Below are 18,822 nucleotides of genomic sequence, written 5' to 3'. Positions count from 1 at the left end.
CGTGATACCAAAATAAAATGTTCTCTTAGAAGCAAATAAAAGCAGATACATCTCAAGGTGTGGATTTTACTGAGAAAACATGGCTATCCTAATTTGCACATAACTGGGGTGGTTACTAAATTATAAAAGAACATGGCTCCATAAACCAAAAGATCTGACAACCTACATGTTTCTCTGAAGGCAAAAGGTTAAATTGTTCTGCAATTTGTATACGGGGTAAAAATGGGAGTTCATAACCCACTTGAATCAAAGTGTGAAATATGATATATCAAGAACTATGTAATGTTTTGAACAACCAACAATAAAAAAATTAAAAAAAAAAGAAAAAAAGCACTTACAGTATCTTAAAAAAAAAAAAAAAGGTTAAATTGTGCCAATATGTAAGGGCAACTTAAATCTATAAAATAGACCAATTCACTTTGTTTCAAATATAGGAAGAATTTTTTTTTTCATCTAGCAATACAGATAGCTATTCCTAAGAAGTAGCTCACAATTGACAGGTTAATTACTGTAGTAATGGTCAATGCCTTAATAGAAGAGGATTCAATCCATTCTAGATATGTAGGGAGATGCTTTGGTTAAAGCAATGGATTTAAAAGCTCATGGGGAATAAAATGAAACTTTTCTTGAGCCAGTCAAGTAAATGATTATGTTAAAAAAACTGTTGTCCAATTGGAGTTCAATGTCCTGGTTCAGAATCTACCCAAAAGAATCACAGTTAAAGGAAACCCCTTCTTCCCTATCCTCTGATTTTTTCTTTTATATGAAAGGACTTCTAGTAATTAAATACCTTGATGTCCCTCTACCCATTCAACTTCTCCTTAGCATGCACAGCCAGCAGCTTTCTCCTGAGAAGTAGCTCCCACAGGAACCAAACACCTGCACTATTTCTCCAGATCATCTATTCTTAGCAGGGCACCAACTCACTGGAGAAAACCTGAAATGGTCCAGAGATGCCTGGGCCTGGATGAATAAGTCTAGTAAATTCCAAAGTCCAGCACTGAAAAGTTTATTTGCCCACCAATTTTCTAAAACTAATTTATCAGTAAATATGGTAACATTTTGATCTCTATCTGCTTGTTTCTCATTTGGTTCAGAACATAAGTGAGGGAAGAAAAGAGGAAATTGAAGCTGGGTGTAGTGGGACATGCCTGTAATTCCAGCTACTTGGGAACCTGAGGCAGAAGGATTAAAAGTTCAAAGTCATCTTCAGCAATTTAGTGAGGCTTTAGGTTAAGTACTTAGTGAGCCCCTGCTCAAAAATAAATAAATAAACAAAAAGAGAGAAAGAAGGGGAAATTGTATTTTGAAAACCAGAAATTCCCAGAGCAAAGTTGGGTTTGAAAAGATTCAGAAAGTAAAATGTGAATATGTGCCTTGAGGGGAAAAAAAAAAAAACAACACTATGTATATGATGCACAGGGGAATATAATTACCCAAGATGGAAACCGGTGCAGGGGAGGAGTGGGAGGTTTGCCACCCGCAGCCTTCTTTGCTGAGTCACAGGTTTCTTGCTCATCTGGATGAGTAGATTCCATGGAGTCAGAGCAGAACAATCCATCCTCACAACTCGTGTCCATATTCTCTAAAATTTCTGGGCTGTCACCATCAACCAGATCCAGATCGGTTTCCTGAGGTCTCAGGGGTCGTATCATGCTTATAGCATTTCTGTTCGTACCAAACGTCCTGTCGGAACTTAACTGTGGTTGGCTTAGGTGCCTTTTGGTGAGTGCTACACTTATGCTGAAAACGTTAGGAATCCTTAACCTTGAGGGTGATAGGTGTGATGAACACACTAACTGTGTTCCTTTTCCAGTGAGTGTGTTAGAATGCTTTGGCATTAAAGCGGGGGTCAAAATAGGGCTTGGGGTGTTGGTCTCACTTGATGAGGATGAATAATCCAATCGCTGGGATTGAAATTTTTTGTTCAGTTCATCACTGTCGTGCTCCTTTTTACTTGTGTCAGAATTTCCCTTTCCAAGAAGATTATTGTGAGCTTTCCATTGGGCCTCCTGTTGCCAAGAATACAGCTTCTTGTGTTCCGGTCTCTTTACACCAAAAGTTTCTTCTTCAAATACAGAGCTGCTGTCATCAGATGCTGTCAAGTATGCTTCGCTCCCTATTCTGCCACATGGGACACCTTCCTCTGAGGTGTGACTAGAAAGTCTGGACATGCTCCTGGACTTGGAAGTTTCTTTGTTCTCATCTTCCTCATCGGAACTCCAGTCACTTCCGAGAGCCTCAGAATTCTTGCATACGTTATCATCCATTGCAAAACTTACTCTTGTTTTCCTATTCTGTTCTGAGACACAAGGGGTTTTATGCAAGGTTCTCTGGCCTCTCTCATTTTCTTGAACTGGGTTATCAACAGACTTCTCCAGAATTTCCATTTCTAGAAAAATATACAACATATTGGTACGCTGCCTTTAATAATAAAAACTTCCCATACATGTAGCTTTATGTAACTATGCTCTGAAGACTAGTAATTTCATATCATGTGAATAAGGTTAATTTAAATTACCATTTGTCTTTTTTAATGTCTTTTTTTAAAATAAAAGTTTGAAACCCTAGCTTAATATAAAACATAAAGCCCAGAGGCAGATGTGATGGCACATGTGTATAATCCCAGCTACTTGAGAAGCTAAAGCAGGAGAATCTCAATTTAAAGCCAGTCTGGGCAATTTAGAGAGAGGCTATCTCAAAATAAAATATAAAGGGCAAGGGATGCAGCTCAGAGGCAGGGCATTTGCCTAGCATGCACAAAGCCCTGGGTTTAATCCCCAGTACTACAAACGAACAAAAACAGAGTCTTACAACTCAATATAATTGTATTAAGATTAAATTGGTCTCTACAAAGAATATATTGGGGAACAAACTTGACAGACATAATAAAAAAAGCAAAATGTAATATAGAGCAATTTGACTACAAAAATAGTCATCCCCCAAAAAACAATGAATACCATGATTTCCATTTTAGAAGCAAAAAAAGATGACCCTCTTTCCACTAAATTTCAAAATTATCATAAAGTAAATCAAGACATACTAAACACAAAACTATAAGAAATAAACTTGGTGCCCAAACTTCAGTAATGAAATATGTAATATCATGAGGAAAACATATACAGAAAAAGTTTGAAAAAAAAGTTTGCTTTACTTTGTTTAATCATAACTACAAAATATGTTTGTATAATAATATTCATTGAACATGTCTTTATATATAGCTTATTTTTATTTATAACTTAATAAAATACACCACGATCTTCATGGACAGTGAATTAAAACTTTAGACTGAAAAGCAGAAAAGGAGCTTTGAAAACATACATATGATCTTCACAGTCAGAGAACCAGAGGCTGAACAAACACACCCTGCAAGTTTGCATCAGGGGGGCTGGGGATGTGGCTCAAGCGGTAGCGCGCTCGCCTGGCATGCGTGCGGCCCGGGTTCGATCCTCAGCACCACATACAAACAAAGATGTGTCCGCCGAAAACTAGAAAATAAATATTTAAAAAAAATTCTAAAAAAAAAAAAAAAGTTTGCATCAGGCAGTTTGTGAGCCAGAGTTCCAGTACAGACAACCTTGGCTGTGTTCAACTGCTAGACAGTGGGAAGGAGATGGAAATGGCTTCTTGAGAAAGCAAAGCAAATTCAAGGAGGGTGAGACAATAAGTAGCTCAGTGGCCTTCTGATTGGAAAAACATGTTGTTTTCAAAATGTCATAACCCAGCAGAGGGACAGCTTGTAAGAGCTGTAATTTTTCTCCTTTGGAAGAAGATAATTGGAACTGAAAGGAGATCAAACCTGGCTAAAATATTTGGAAAAAGCCAACAAAAATGATTGCACTGGGAGAGTCAAAGCCAGCAGCTGCACAACAAAGCAAAATTAAGAGAGGCTGTAAAACACCGGGAGGAGTAGAAATCTGCACACAGGACACTGGGTCTAAACATGTAGGCAGATATTTTCCTCTTTGAAGCAGCAAACGGAAAATCAAAGCAGTCACTTTATTATTATTTCCTAGTGTTTGTTTGTTTATAAGTTTGCTAGGCCAGAATTAATTTCATGTTTAATATTAGGTAATTTTCAATATTTTCAATAAATAATGAATAAAAATATTCTAATCTGAAATTCAGCTAAACCAAGTACTTTGAGGGGAATATTGTAAACTTTAAAATTTAAGTATTACTTCTGTCTGCTGCAAGGAAAAATGTTAAGATGAGAAAAATCAGTTTTTCTTGTGCACCCTGGCTAAAACCCTCAGAAGACAAAATAACCAGATATACAAAGTTCAACGCTATATTGCTCATTGGAAATATTCTTATAAAGCATCAAAATTATCAGAAAAAAAAAATTTAGCTGTATTTGAATTAACCATAGTAAATGATTTTTCCTTCTTAAAAAAATTGCAAAAGTAACTTGCTGTGGTCCATAAATACCTTCTGTCTTTTTTCCTTCTGTGGACTCAGATTCTTTAGAAGATATCTTGCTCATTTCCTCAGATTTCACTACTTGGGGAGGACTCTTTGCTCGGGATAAAAAGCACCCAAACTTCAAATTGCTCAGGCGCTGCCCTTCCGAAAGTTTTGGTGTGGAAACCATGGATGACTTCTTACCTTGAACTTCTAAAAGGTCATTAATCAAAATTAAGATCTGAATTTTTTATGCCAATTTGTTAAACATAGAAAAAAAGCATATAAAAACTTTAAGACAAATTACTCTTTACATTAGGAAAAAAGTCTCAAGTTTATCATAATTTAGGCACAGTAACACAGGAGCCCCATTGTTAAGCATCATGGGTCTGTTTTTTTGTATTTTGAATATCCAAAATATTTTCTTGACTCCAGAGAGAAAACAAATCCCTTTAAGAGCAGTTGTCAAATAAAAACAAGAAACACAAACTAAAACCTGATTATAAATAACTAGAGCATTACAGTTTCTTAAAAAGTCAAGTATTGTTAAATACTAGTTAATATTGGTTAAAAATTGTGTGATAATGCCATTGTCTGAGGTACTGGTTGCCAAAACAACCAAAGGAAATATAGATTACCATTGGTACAAATATCACTTGATCACTGTAATGATTTTTGCTTATCTTAGTTTTCAATAATGAGAAGGCAGCAGATGGAGGGGTTTGCTTCATGGTGATCACAACGTAAAGAACCTTAATCACTTTGTTAGGGGAAAAAAAGGGGCAATATAAAATTTAGAAAGTTTGTACAGTAATTCACCTAATCATGGATTTAATTCATCTCTAAGACCTTTAAACTCCTGCTTGTAAGATCAAAATCATGGAGATCCTAGAGAGAAGAGTTTCCAAAAATGAAATTTTTCACTCTGGACAAAGGGATAAGCTAAGTAGCAACTGATAATTAAGCAGTGGATAAGAAAGATATCTTTATATATTATGTTCTTTTAGATGTATCTTTTAATGTTTTTGTGTTGATCATCTCTCACATAACTAATTCACAATAAGATTATAATGGTTGCATACTTTTGATCCTCTGTATCCATGGATTTCATATCTGTGGACTCAATATACTGTAGATAAAAAAATATTCTAAACAAAGACTGCCTCTGTAGTGAACATGTATTGATGTTTTCTTATTATTCCTTAAACAATACAGTATAACTAATATTTACAAACATTTATATTGTATTAGGTATTATAAGCAATCCAGAAATGACTAAAATTATAGAAGGAGGTGCATAGACTATATGTAAATACTGTGCCATTTTAAATAAGGGACTTGAGCATTCTCAGATTCCAGTATCTACAGGGATCCTAGGATCAATCCCTTATGGATACTGAGGGACAAATGTACATGCATATATATTTTTTAAATACCACCTTATATTTAGCATATAATATATCTTTTCTCCACTCCAAGCCTAATTTCCAATGATCGGTATCTCTTAGTCTATAAAATCTAAGAGGCGGCCAATGAAGACAAAAAATTGCAAGTCAAGAATATCAGAGCTTGTGCAATGGCACAAGCCTGTAATCCCAGTGACTTAGGAGGCTGAGGTAGGAGGATCAGAAGTTCAAAGTCAGCCTTAGCAGCTCAGCGAGGTCCTGTCTCTAAAGAAAATATAGAAAAATATAAAAAAGAGGCTGGGGATATGGCTCAATGGTTAAGGGTCCCTGTGTTCAATCCCTGGTACTAAAATATAAAAATAAAAATCGGAAAAAACAACAATTTTTAGTGGGCCTAGTATGTTCAATCTATTTCAATAAGGGTAAATGTCACACAAATCTGAAACTTTAATTCTAAATATGGAACTACAGATCAGCCATGGAGGCACTTTTTTTTTTTTTTGTCATACAAGTAGAGAAAATTATACCAAGTAAGTATTAATATACAATAACAAAATGCCCTGTAATCAATAAGTCTATATATTCCTACATGAAATCAGAAGGCACTATTATAATTGCAATTTTACTAATGTAAAAAAATGTTCTGGAGATACAATAGTTATTAAGCAGCAAGGCATTAAAGCTCTCTTCAAAGCCCATGTTCTTCCTACCATACCAATATTTTCCCAGTGCATTTTGTGAGACCCAGAGGATGCAAAAAGAGGCATGGAAAAGGCCAAGTTTGCAGAATTCTGGACCATCATCATCCAACACTGCTTTTACCTTTTTTACCTGCTCAAATTCTACATAATTTTCCTCCTTTTAAGGATTCCATTGCTAAATGAAGTTTTAAAACCTCTATACTAGGTCGTGTAATATAAGCATAAATCATACTACACCTTGCTGGATTCACCTCTTTTTCAACCTGATGTGCAATTGAGTGGCTTTCACTAGAATAGTGTACTAAGAAAAATCTCAATCAATAATAGTGACACTACGCAACCTTAGGTTTTAAAGTTAAAAGCAAGTAACCCCATGTATTGGAAAATCCAAAGAATTTATTCACATCATCAAATTCTGCTCAAAACACTCAGGTTGTAAGAATTTCAATCACTGTTGAAAACCAGGATACAAAGCAAAATTGAAAATAACAACTGATTTTTAAAGCAAATATACCTGAAATGAAATTTTCAAATTAGTTTATACTTTTCAGGTTGTTCACTAATGTCTAGCTGTGCTGTTCAATATGGTGATTTAAATCAATTCAAATTAAGTAAAATTTAAAATTCAGTTCTTCAGTCACAAGAGTCATACTTCATGATTAATGAAAGTTCTTTAATCTCAATAGTTATATGTGGCTAGTGGTCATCATATTGGACAGCACAAGTAAAGAATATTTCTTTAATCACAGAAAGTTCTATTAAAAAGTGCTGATTTATAGCTCAAAAGACGAAATATGTGGTCTAACCATTTACCAATTTTTACATTATGAAAAGTTACTTTTTATTTATTTTTTAGTTTTAAGTGGACACAATATCTTTATTTTACATTTATGTGGTGCTGACTATCGAACTCAGTGCCTCAAGCATTCTAGGCGAGCACTCTACCACTGAGCCACAACCCCAGTCCGAAAAGTTACTTTTGAGCCTATAAAATATTGTTATGAATTATCTGAAGAGTAGCCAATATTCATTTGGATTTAATATTTGTAAATAGTCAAAAGTTGTAAAGAGCTCTGGAGGTTAATGTCATTTTCAGGGACACATATCAAGCCAAGGAGCTTTCTCCAAAGTCCTCCATGCAAATACAGGTATACCATGTCCATGATTCCTTAATCCCCACTAAAAGAGACTTTTCTTTCAGAGGCCAGAGTATTCTCGGCCTTTTGAAGTACATACCTCTAATACAAATATTTATAATCTACTATCTGGATTCATAGGTCTTCTGTGTTCTTCCAAGAAAACCAGGAGATAGAGTATGACATGGGTTGGAAGGACCAAAACACCATCATTATTGGTATACACTGTCCATAATCCCTGACATCCTGGGCTAATATAATAAATAATACTTTAGGTAAGTTCAACTCTATGCAACTTACTATGGGGACAAATTAATGCCTTTTAGAATAGAAAAAGGCAAAATTACTAGCTGTCCATGTTTTTTTAACCTATGTAGTAACAAGTTTGGTAAACTTGTATATCATCACCTTCCACATTTAGGGCCAACATTCACTTGGCTACATTCACTTGACTTCTGGTTTGTTTGGAAATTCCTTCATTTCATGAAAATAATTCCTAATACTATAATTATAATAAAATCTTTAAATCATAAGTAAAAAATAGTAAATCCTATATAGCCAAATAAATCCAACTAGGCTATCTTGGTGAAAATGTTTATACCTTGTAGTTTTGACTGTAGTGCTTTTATCTCTTCAGTTTGGTTTTGGTTGATCAAACGAAGATTCTGATTCTCCAATTCCAGCTAAAACAACACAGTGATATTCTCTTACATAGGAATAACATTTCTAAAGCATGCTAATAAATAATAAATAATTATATTTAGAAAACATTAAAGTGTCATTATTCCAAAATGCAGTAAAATAAAATGACATGCAAATATATGTATTTATCATCATAGGCTATCAAACTAGATAATTATGGCACCAATGTTAATTTTTCCACAACTGAGAGTTTTGCAACTTTTCAACCCCTAAGCTTTTTTTTTTTTTTTTGGTACTGGGGATTGAACTCAGGATCACTCAACCACTGAGCCACATCCCCAGCCCTATTTTGTATTTTATTTAGAGACAGAATCTCACTGAGTTGCTTAGCACCTCGCCTTTGCTGGGTGGCTTTGAACTCTTGATCCTCCTGCCTCAGCTTCCAGAGCTGTTGGGATTACAGGTATGTGCCACCGCACCTGGCCCCCCTAAGCTTTTTCCACTGTAAAATTATTTGAAACCAAACTATTTCAGTATTTAATCTGTACTTCAGATACCAAATATATTAATTTTATAATATATACAGATATGCTCTATAATTATTTAAAATTAACTAATTAGAACTAAAATTAAGTAATTAGAGTGAGACTATTTACACTGATCATCAGGTGTCTATCAATTGTTTAATTTTTGAAATACCATGGATGTTAAAATAAAAGCTACCTATCTCAGGTTTACCCAAAGAGAGCAGCACCATCAACTGATTAGAATTTTTTATTTCACTCAGATGATTGTATATTCTGATTGTTTACCTACTAAAAAAAAGAATAAAGTAAAAGAAAAGAAAAGAAAAAATATAGTAACAAATACCTCATTTAACTTAACTGTTACCCATTCTTTGATTTTAGCTGCTTTCTCTTCTATTATTTTAGCTTCTTGGATTCTTATTTGTTTCTGAAATAACATTTGCAAGTTGTTTAGTTCAAACATAAACTCAGTGGTCCAGAAATGTTACCTGATAATATGCAAGACAAATCCACTTAAAACCTGTCTCAGATTTAGGACATCTACCTGCAAATTATCAGATTTTTAAAAGAGAAAAGTTATCCAGCAAATACAATAAGAATCCACAGAGATAGATGCAAACATTGCTAGTTTTAATAACTGTTCTTCTCTTTCTTTGAATGATCAACACACTGAAGTCAATACATTGAATATATCAATAAAATAAACATTTCTGGAACAGTAGAACAGGGTCAACCAGGTTAGGGAGAGGAGACTAAAAATCTGCTAGCATGGCTAGATCGCCCTCAAGCATTAATTTAAAAAAGACCCAGGAAAAATATACACTGAAAAAGTCTAGTTCACCAACCTTAAAATCTGGTTATGATCACAAAACTACCGGGAATATGGTTATTATGTAAATTACAATGGGTGGGGACTGGAGGCTGGTATAAAGAGGCAAACCACTAACAAAGAAATACTAATCCCCAGAGAAATAAAAAAAATGCTGAAAATAAACAACAATTTAATGTGCATAACAAAATAATGTCATAATGGTCATATTTAAATTACATTAAATGACTACTTAAGTAAATCACCCTAACACAATTTTTGTAATAAAAATCTAAAATAAACTTCTGTACTTGATCTCAATAGTAGTGGTTTAAAACAGTGTATACATTTCTAAGCAGAAGGATTAGTGTCAAACATAAATATATAAAATACAATGTTCTATAAATATTTCCAACACTGTAACAATCTAAAACAAAATTGATTACAAACATTTTAGGGACATAATGCCTGCTGATAACTAAGTATTTCCTACTTAAACTGTACACATAAATTCTAAAGTCTGAATGTGAAAGAACACTGTCCTGTCTAAAAAGTGCCAGATCTTGCCTGGACTCACCCTGGACTTAAAGCAAATGCCATTTTACCTTAACCTTTCACCAGCACATGTGATACAATCCTGTGGGTTGACTTAAGTAAGATTTTCCCTCCACATTTAGAAATTTAGACTCCTTTTAATCTTTGTGTTTATGCACAAATGAGTACACACATTTATAAGTCTTTGATGATTAAAATTTTCCTACCTGCTCTTCAAATTGCAGTTCCAAATTTTGAATGATGTCATCTTTTTCCTGTAGTAGAGACTCCAGGTCTTGACATTTTTTATATAACCTTGTCTCTGATTCACTGGTTTGAATATTAGCTGCTTTTAATTTCTGTTCCATAACTTGTACCTAAATTGAGAGAATAAAATGTTAAAATTAAAATTAAATTAAATTTATCATAATATGAAACTTAGAATTTTACTATAAAATTATATAGATTCCTAAAAGGTATCATAATAAAATGAAAATATGAAACAGGAATTGTTAATGTATTTAAAAGTTACAAATTATAAAGACTATTCTGTCAGACAGTTGTACTTTTGGGGTACATAAGGATACACAGGAGATGATGTGAATATTGCTATAACATAACATATATGCTTACTAGAGCAGTGACAATACACAAAAGTGTTTATATAGAAGCAGCAAGTTTCTAGCCCTCATTTTTTTTCATATTCTAAACAAGGTAGGAATATAAATTAAAAATGTGAGCAGTGAGATAAAACTCAAACCAGATGACCTGGTATAACACATTTTGGGGGAAAACTGAAACTTAGATGAAAAAGAAATGCTCAGTGGAAAAGAAAAGAGAAACTTTGAGCCCTCAAATGACAAAATCATTAAAAAAAATTAAAAAAAACAAGAATAATAGGTAGGAAAAGGCACTTAGTGAGGGCTTATTGATTCATTCACTTCACCATTGCTCATTGAATACCTGGCAAGTGCCAAGCCTATTTCAGTACCTGGAAAGGAATCATAAAACAGACCCAAATATCTTGCATGGAAATTACATTCTAATGGTAAAGAGGGATAAAAAATAGTAATAAGTAGGTAAAAATCATACAGTAAGTCAAAGAGTTGGTAAGATTAACAGGTATGAGGCTGGAGGGTGGGAAGTGCTTCAATTTTAACATCTAAGAGATTGGCCCTGATTGGATTTTCTACAAAACACATTCAGAAGTATGACGTCTTAGGACACATCTGCAAACCTGATTGTTGCTGGCCATATGGATTATATAAGTCTATCTAATTCATAGGGAAGTTTCAATTTTACTGATACCACTTTGTAGCTGTTTCTTTTATTTTACCTTTCTGTGAATCACAGACCTATTCCTTGATTGGAAGTCTCACCAGACTTTATAAGGTCTAAAAAAGGGAGGTGTTAAGGATAGCAAGAAAGAAAATAAAGAATTGAGGACTGTACTAAAGAGTTTCATTCATATATTCCAAATAGCTAAGAATGTAATTTTAGCAATAATGTGAAAGCATTTGAGAAATTAATTATCTCTGAAAATTCAAAATGAATCCTTACTCAATGTTCAAAGTATTTGACTAATTAGATGTTTCAGGTGAAAGGTGTAAAGGTTGGTTTGATTTTATTCTTATAACTGTGAATACCAAGTTTCATCTGAGGATTCACAGTATAAATGCCAATTCAATTTAGATGCCAAATTATTCTACTTAAATACTACCCGCATGGTTAGAAACTATGAAAATAAAAGCAGATTAAAAAATAGGAGGAAAAACATATTCTAGTATTCAAATGATAATTTCAGTTATCTTTAATTTAGATTCTTTAACATAATAGAGTGGGTTTTCTGCTTGAGCTGAAGGATTAAGATTTGTATCAAAGACAAAGGTCCATGTCATGATCAACAGCCCAAGCAGGACAAGAAAAACCAAGAGTCAATATGAAGATGCATTTCCAGCTGTACATAGGGTACTCTGGAGCAAGGAGAGAAGAGTACAGCCAAGTCCAAAATGGTTGTTCTCCTCTGAGGACATAATAATAGAAGATGAACTTCAAGAAAAACCTAAGTAATTGAATAAGAACAGAAATAAATATTACCAGACCCTCAGCTATAGTCTCCTTTTATTATGTCTGAGCAAGCCACCCTCCAGACATTGGGTCGTCACATAAAATTTCCCTATTATTACTGGCAAGTGCCAAACCTATTTCAGTCTAGGTTCTGGACAATGATGACTAGGATTTGATAATTGAATTCACTTTACGATGAATGCTGCAGAGCTCCTTGGATCCATCTTTTAAAAAAATTTTTTATTTGTTCTTTTTGTATATACATGAAGTAGAGTATATTTTGACATATTATGTATACACATATTATAACATTCAAATTAGCATCCCATTTTTGTGATTGTACATGATGTGAAGTTACACTGGTCATGTATTCATACATGAACATGGGAAAGTTATGTCTGATTCATTTCTACTGTCTTTCCTAATCATATCCCCTCTCCCTTCCTTTCATTCCCCTTTGTCTAATCCATTGAACTCTTGGATGCATCTTTGCCATCTAAACTTTTTAGTTTGGTTGTTACTTTTAGAAAAATAACTTTCCCGGGCAAGAAAAATATTGGGAAATGTGCAAAATTTCTTAGGGAAAGAGATCACAAAATAGTTACAGGCAACCCACTTCCCAATTGGTCCTGTTATGACCAAGTTTCACAGGATTCACCAGCCTTCCTTGGTAATTAGTATGAACAAGAAGTCTATAGTAAAGCTAAGAAGCTTTCAGAAAAAATAAGCAGGCTTTTAAAATATCCTCCCATGGCATATGGAAAATAGCCAAGTTCTTTTTCCATTCATTTAACCTGAACCATATAAGAATTTTAACTATTCAGAGACTGACCGAAAACAAACACCTATGAATTCAAATGGGTTTAAGTAAATTCTTGAAATCACCTATACATGTATGCCCTTCAGTATGGAATGTTTCATATTTCTAGTACTTTCCTCCTTTATTTCTAGGCATGCCTCTGGCTGCATCCACTCAGCACACTCCTTAATCAGTTCCCTGCAAACCTTCTTGTCGTGAGATTACCTAAGTCCCTATTCAGCAAAAGGTTAATTCAACAAACTCTGGACTTCTCAGATCCTGTACATTCTGAAGAACCAGCCCACAACTGGCTTTTGGGAGACAACCTCTAAGCCACTGGGATGGCTTCACTGGTAAGACTGCTCTTCTATACCTGAGGTCTTGGGTGACAACAGAAAGCTGGTGTTAATAATGTGATCGATGGTGAAAACCTATTTTGGTTTACCTGGGACCATAGGCCACACTTTACCAGTATTATCTCTGACAGGGAACAAAGGGATGGAGAGACTAAAAATCTGAGTAACAAAGGTTTTCTGGGAGGAGGGGCTGCTTGTTGCCTTTCTACCCATTGGTTAAACACTAATCAGTGCCTAGGAAAATCTGCATTAAGATAAAAAGGTCTCTAAAAGAATGTGGTATGGAGGGAAATGGGGAGCTGACCACTCCCCTTAATTCCAGTTCTTGGGAGAGAATCTGAAGAGTGACCTTGGTTGTAAAGCAAAGGGATGTACTCCTAAAAACATCTGAGTATCATGTGCAGTAGGCATGCAACCTATTCTATATATCTCCCCAGCTTGTAGGCACAGGACCACCCTTCACTATATCTCAACTTGCCACTGCCAAGGAGTGAGTAATAAAATGCCCCAAAACCTCTCCACATTCTCTCTTTGGGTTTTTTTTGGTAAACAGTATTCTGGGGCCTCCGAAGCCCTGGGGCTGAACACTGCCTCGCAAGACTACTCCTTAAGTAGTTCTGGGTTGGTTTATGCATACTGTTTTCAAAATTCACAAGCGACCATAAAGATATATTACAGTATTAAATACAAGGGTCACCAAGATTTATCTAGCAAATGTGCAATCTTTTCTTCTGCAGACAACTTAATTAATGCTTATAGAAATAATGCCATTCATTAATAAATAAAGAGAAAAATGTATGAAGCTAAAGTATAGAGTTGAGCTGGCTTCTGCTTTTAGTCAAGAAACATTCCCTTTGGGTTAATATAAACACAATCATTTAAGTTTTAGGTTCAATGAAAAGATAAGCTGAATTCAAGGAACATAAACATTAGATAGGCCAAGAGGAAAGTGTTAAAGATAGCTAAGGATTCAGTTACTGTAACTTAACACAAAGGCCAAAAAGGTGACATAATCAGTGTATGAGAGTTCATCTGCTCTCTGTTTATATTTCTTGTCAATTTTTTAGATCCATTGAGGTATTTACAGAAAAAAATCTTTCTGAAGCATAAATAAAATAGTCATTGAATAAATTTAGAGTGTTGTGACAAAGAGGAATATCCAAATATTTTGCTAGCTTACAGAAATTATGAGAGATTTGCAATTCTTCTCTATCCTTTCAATTTAAGGCAGTATGTCTAACATAACCAATCATGGTGTGCTCTTGCTTAAACATGTACAGCCTAGAATTAAATGACTCTTTACCTGATACCTTCAAGGACAACTTCAAATAAGTTCTTCCTATTAAACTTATTAAGGTTAGTGGCTATGAACTGCCCTGATTGACTACATGCTTTGATTCCCTTGCCCTAGGTTGAGAATATGAGGTTCTTGTTTCTTTTTTTTTTTTTTAAAGAAACTCCACTAGATCTAGTACATTTGAGAGGAAAAATTAATTTAAAATCACATAAAAATTACTTAAGTTTATTTTCGAGAAATAAATTTGCCACACATATAAATTTAGAATTTCCAATTTTAAAAAGGCCAGACAAAACAATTCTCAATTACTTTCTCTTTTTTTCCCCTATAATGTGAGCAATCAAAAAGAAAAAGGAAAGCAAGGGAAAGATGGGGTGGAACAAAGACACAGAGACAGCCATGAGTGTGGAGATCGAGAAAATGCCACTAGGAAAGGTCAAAGTCAGAAAGTAAAAGAGAGGGAGACATGAAAGAGAAATAGACAAACTGACAAATGTTTACTGCAACTGTAGGGCTAAACAGGAATGTACATACATGGCCCACTCCACGGTTACAGAAAGAGATAAAGGCATTTTACAGAGAGTAAAGTTTACTCATAGAGTTTGAGTGGCCTTTTATGATTTTGCTATTATTGTCTCATTCTACTATAAGTGTGGATATCAGTAATCAATACCGTCAACTAAAGAATATTTACAAAAAGGGACAGCATAGATCTTTACCCTTGTACTTTTAGCCTAATAGTGTTACCACCACCACCATCTGTTGAGGGCTGAAGGCATGCCAGGCACTTTCCTTAAATTAGCTTCAATCTTCATAATAGCTAACACTTACACAGCACTTCTATGTGCCAGGAAGCATTCCGAGTACTTTACTCATAGCAACCTATTCAATTTCCATAAAATTCTGGGACAGGCATAGATTGTACAACACTTTACAGAGAGGAAGCTGAGGCCCAAGTCAAATAAGGGGTAAGAGATGGAGGAAGATTTTGAACCAGGCAGTTTGGCTCCAGAGCCTTTGCTCTTAATCACCATGTTATAAACCTTTACACAACACAGAGGCTATCAGCTCTGCCAACATGAGTTAGCTCTTTTTTTATGAGTGACAAAACAAAGAATCAAATTAAGAAACTTTTCCAGTCAAATAAGTGGTAGAATTTGGATTTAAACACAGTTAACAATTTAAGTCTATCCCCTAAGCAGAGAACATAAATTATCTTTATTTTTCTTTGTATGGAATTTACTTTGACAACCTCTGGCCCCTATATCCTTCCCTTTTCTTCATTCCTCTTAAAAAAACAGAAAGAATGAGAAAAAGAAAGAAAGAAAACACTGGACTTTAATTCCATGTGTTTAGAAAATCATCATGTACAAATGGGAATAACGTACTCTAGAAACACTGTAGAAAGTTAGAAATTAAACACGAAATCTGCCTAATCCATGTCTTTATGGGGAGCATTTACCATTGTCTTGGACTGGCTTTCTTTTATATTATAGTCTACATTCATCTTCTCCTATCTTGGTAGGAGAAATGGGGAAGTAAGAACAATCTGTTGATTTTGCTAGGCAGGGATCATTATTAGATGTCAAAAGATAAGGTCTAAACAAGACAGATCAAAATGATGGAAATGGGATGTTTTGTGTATACATATTTGTTAAGCCAATGAGGAGAATTTACAGTTGCATTCTTTTCAACATTAACTTGGCCATAATGGCTAAAAGTAAAAGTACAACGATGCCAAATGTTGGAAAAAGGTGGAGCAACCGGAATTCTCATACACTGCCTGTAGAAGTACAACCTGGCACATTCACTTTGAGAAACTATTTGCTAACACCCATTAAAGATCTGTCAACTTATAACCCAGCAATTCTACTCCTAGGTGTATACCCAACAGAACTAAAAACATACATCCACCAAATATAAGTCTTCATAAGAGCCCCAAGCTGAAAAGGAACCATATGGTTAAAAGTGAGATATAGTCACAATAAAATACTATTCAGCAATAATAAAACTACTGATACATATCAACATGAGTGACTTTCATAGACATAATGTTGAGTGAAAGAAGTCAGTTTAGGGTGGGAGATACAGTTTAGTAGTAGGGCACTTGGCTAGCATGTGCAAGGGCCTGGGTTTGATCCACAGCATCACAGAGAAAGAAAAATAGGGGGTGAGGAAGGGAGGGGGGAGAGAGGAAGGAAGGAAAAGAAAAGAAGAAGACCAAAAGTACTAATATCAAGAACAGCCAAACTAACCCATGTGAATACTGGTTACCTTGGTAAACAGGGTTGCTGCCTGAGAAAAAAAAACAAGAGAATGGGATGATAAAATGCTCTATAACTTGATCTAACGGTAGGGTGCTTTGTTATATCAATTATGTCTTAATTTCTAAAAAGCAACAGCCGTAAAGAAGATGTAGTAATTTTTACAATGGAATTTTATTCAACACTAAAAATAAATGAGCTATCAAGCCATAAAAACTTGGAGGAACCTGAATGTATATTACTAAGTGAAAAAAGTCAATATGAACAGACTGTTTGCTTTATGGTTCGTTAGACATATGACATATATGACATTCTGGAAAAGGCAAAACTGTGGAGAAGATTAAAAAGATCAGTGATTTCTAGGGACTTGGGAGCAGGGACAGATGATTAGGTTGAAATGTAGGAGAATTTTAGGCAGTGAAACTATTCCATATAATAATATCATGGTGAATAAATATCATACATTTGTCAAAACACTGCATGAACACTAATATAAACTATGAACTTTGGATGATAATGATGTGTCAATGAAATTCTTCAACTGTAACAAATATACCACCCTGGTGTGGGATATTGACGTTAGGGAAGGCTGGAGTATGTGTTGCGGTAGGGGAGAGGATACTCAAAAATTCTGTACTTTTGCTCAATCTTGCTGTAAATGTAAAACTTCTCTAAAAGATAAAGTAGATTTTTTACAAAGCAATTACCTCCCTGTTGAAATAATTGATAAAGAAGGATCATTAATGGTTGCTAATATATCAAAAGAAGAGTTTACTATATGTTATATACTCTACATTATATACCTCCTGACAGAGGTATGCAATATCACGAAGACTTAGGAAAGGGAGGAGGAAAAGAGGAAGAAAAAGAGTAAAAAGAGGAGGAAGAGGAACAGGAGAAATGAAGAATGAGGAGGAGGATGAAGGGGGGGAGAGGAAGGGAAGCGGCATCAGAATTTTAGGATCTAACTATATTTTATCAGAGATACAGAGGTAGAAGAACACATTAAATAATTATGCAACCAAAAAATTCTGAATGCAGAAAGCTTTAGAGGACAAATTAACCCATGTTTTTCAACAAATAAATTGAAAGATAAAAGAAAGGGTAGGAAACCCTATAGAGAGTTTAATAATCAAATGTGTCAATCTAATTCAGACCCTGATTCGAATAAATCAACTATTAAAAAAGAAAAAATAGTATATAAATGAAAGAATTAAAAACAGGTACTTGACAAATGCTTGTATATGCAGTTCATGGCAGCACTAGTCACAATAGCCAGAAGATTGAAACAACCCATCTGTTGATGGCAACAGATGCAGGGCTAAATCGTGATAGGCACGCTGCCATGTGGATGAATCTCAAAAATATCCTGCTAAGGGAAAGAAGCCAGACATAAGAGATCACATATTATATGAATCCATCCATAAGAAATATCCAGAATAGGTAGATTCATGGAGACAGAAAGTAGATTGGTTGTTGCCAGGACCTTGAGGCAGGGAGGGAAGAAAGAGAATGGATGCACAAGATTTCCTTTTGAGATGATGGAAATATTTTTAAATTAGGTAGAAATGATAATTGCACAACACTCTGAATTGTTCACTTTGAAATAGTAGATTTTATGGAATGTGAATTGTGGTATGCCATTTAAAAAATAAATTTATGGTATGTCAATTTAAAAATAAACATAGGAGCAATGATAAGACAATTTGACAGATGTATTGAAGAATTACTGGGGTTGTGGCTCAGTGGTAGAGCGCTTGCCTAGCATGTTTTGAGGCACTGAGTTTGATTCTCAGCACCACATATAAATAAATAATAAAGGTTCATTGACAACTAAAAAAAATATTTAAAAAAAAAGAATTATTGGCAAGTTTTCTGACA

General features: G+C 34.5%; 1 protein-coding gene across 3 annotated transcripts in view; it reads right to left on the bottom strand.

Annotated features, from left to right (window-relative positions):
• Plekhh2 (pleckstrin homology, MyTH4 and FERM domain containing H2) overlaps positions 1–18,822 on the bottom strand; it is a 116,091-nt gene that overhangs the window by 55,340 nt on the left and 41,929 nt on the right. For all 3 annotated transcript variants that reach the window (XM_027934557.2, XM_071601233.1, XM_071601232.1), the window contains exons 4-8: positions 10,386–10,535; positions 9,160–9,243; positions 8,249–8,330; positions 4,432–4,617; positions 1,437–2,392 (exon numbers count right to left, since the gene is read on the bottom strand). In XM_027934557.2, coding sequence (XP_027790358.1) covers positions 1,437–2,392; positions 4,432–4,617; positions 8,249–8,330; positions 9,160–9,243; positions 10,386–10,535 — 1,458 coding nt within the window. The remainder of the gene's footprint in view (positions 1–1,436; positions 2,393–4,431; positions 4,618–8,248; positions 8,331–9,159; positions 9,244–10,385; positions 10,536–18,822) is intronic.

Source organism: Marmota flaviventris, chromosome 14 (genome assembly GCF_047511675.1).
Source record: "Marmota flaviventris isolate mMarFla1 chromosome 14, mMarFla1.hap1, whole genome shotgun sequence".
In the NCBI taxonomy this organism is placed as follows: domain Eukaryota; kingdom Metazoa; phylum Chordata; class Mammalia; order Rodentia; family Sciuridae; genus Marmota; species Marmota flaviventris.
The sequence above is the reverse complement of the archived record's forward strand: the minus strand, read 5'-3'. Positions and strand labels throughout refer to the sequence as shown.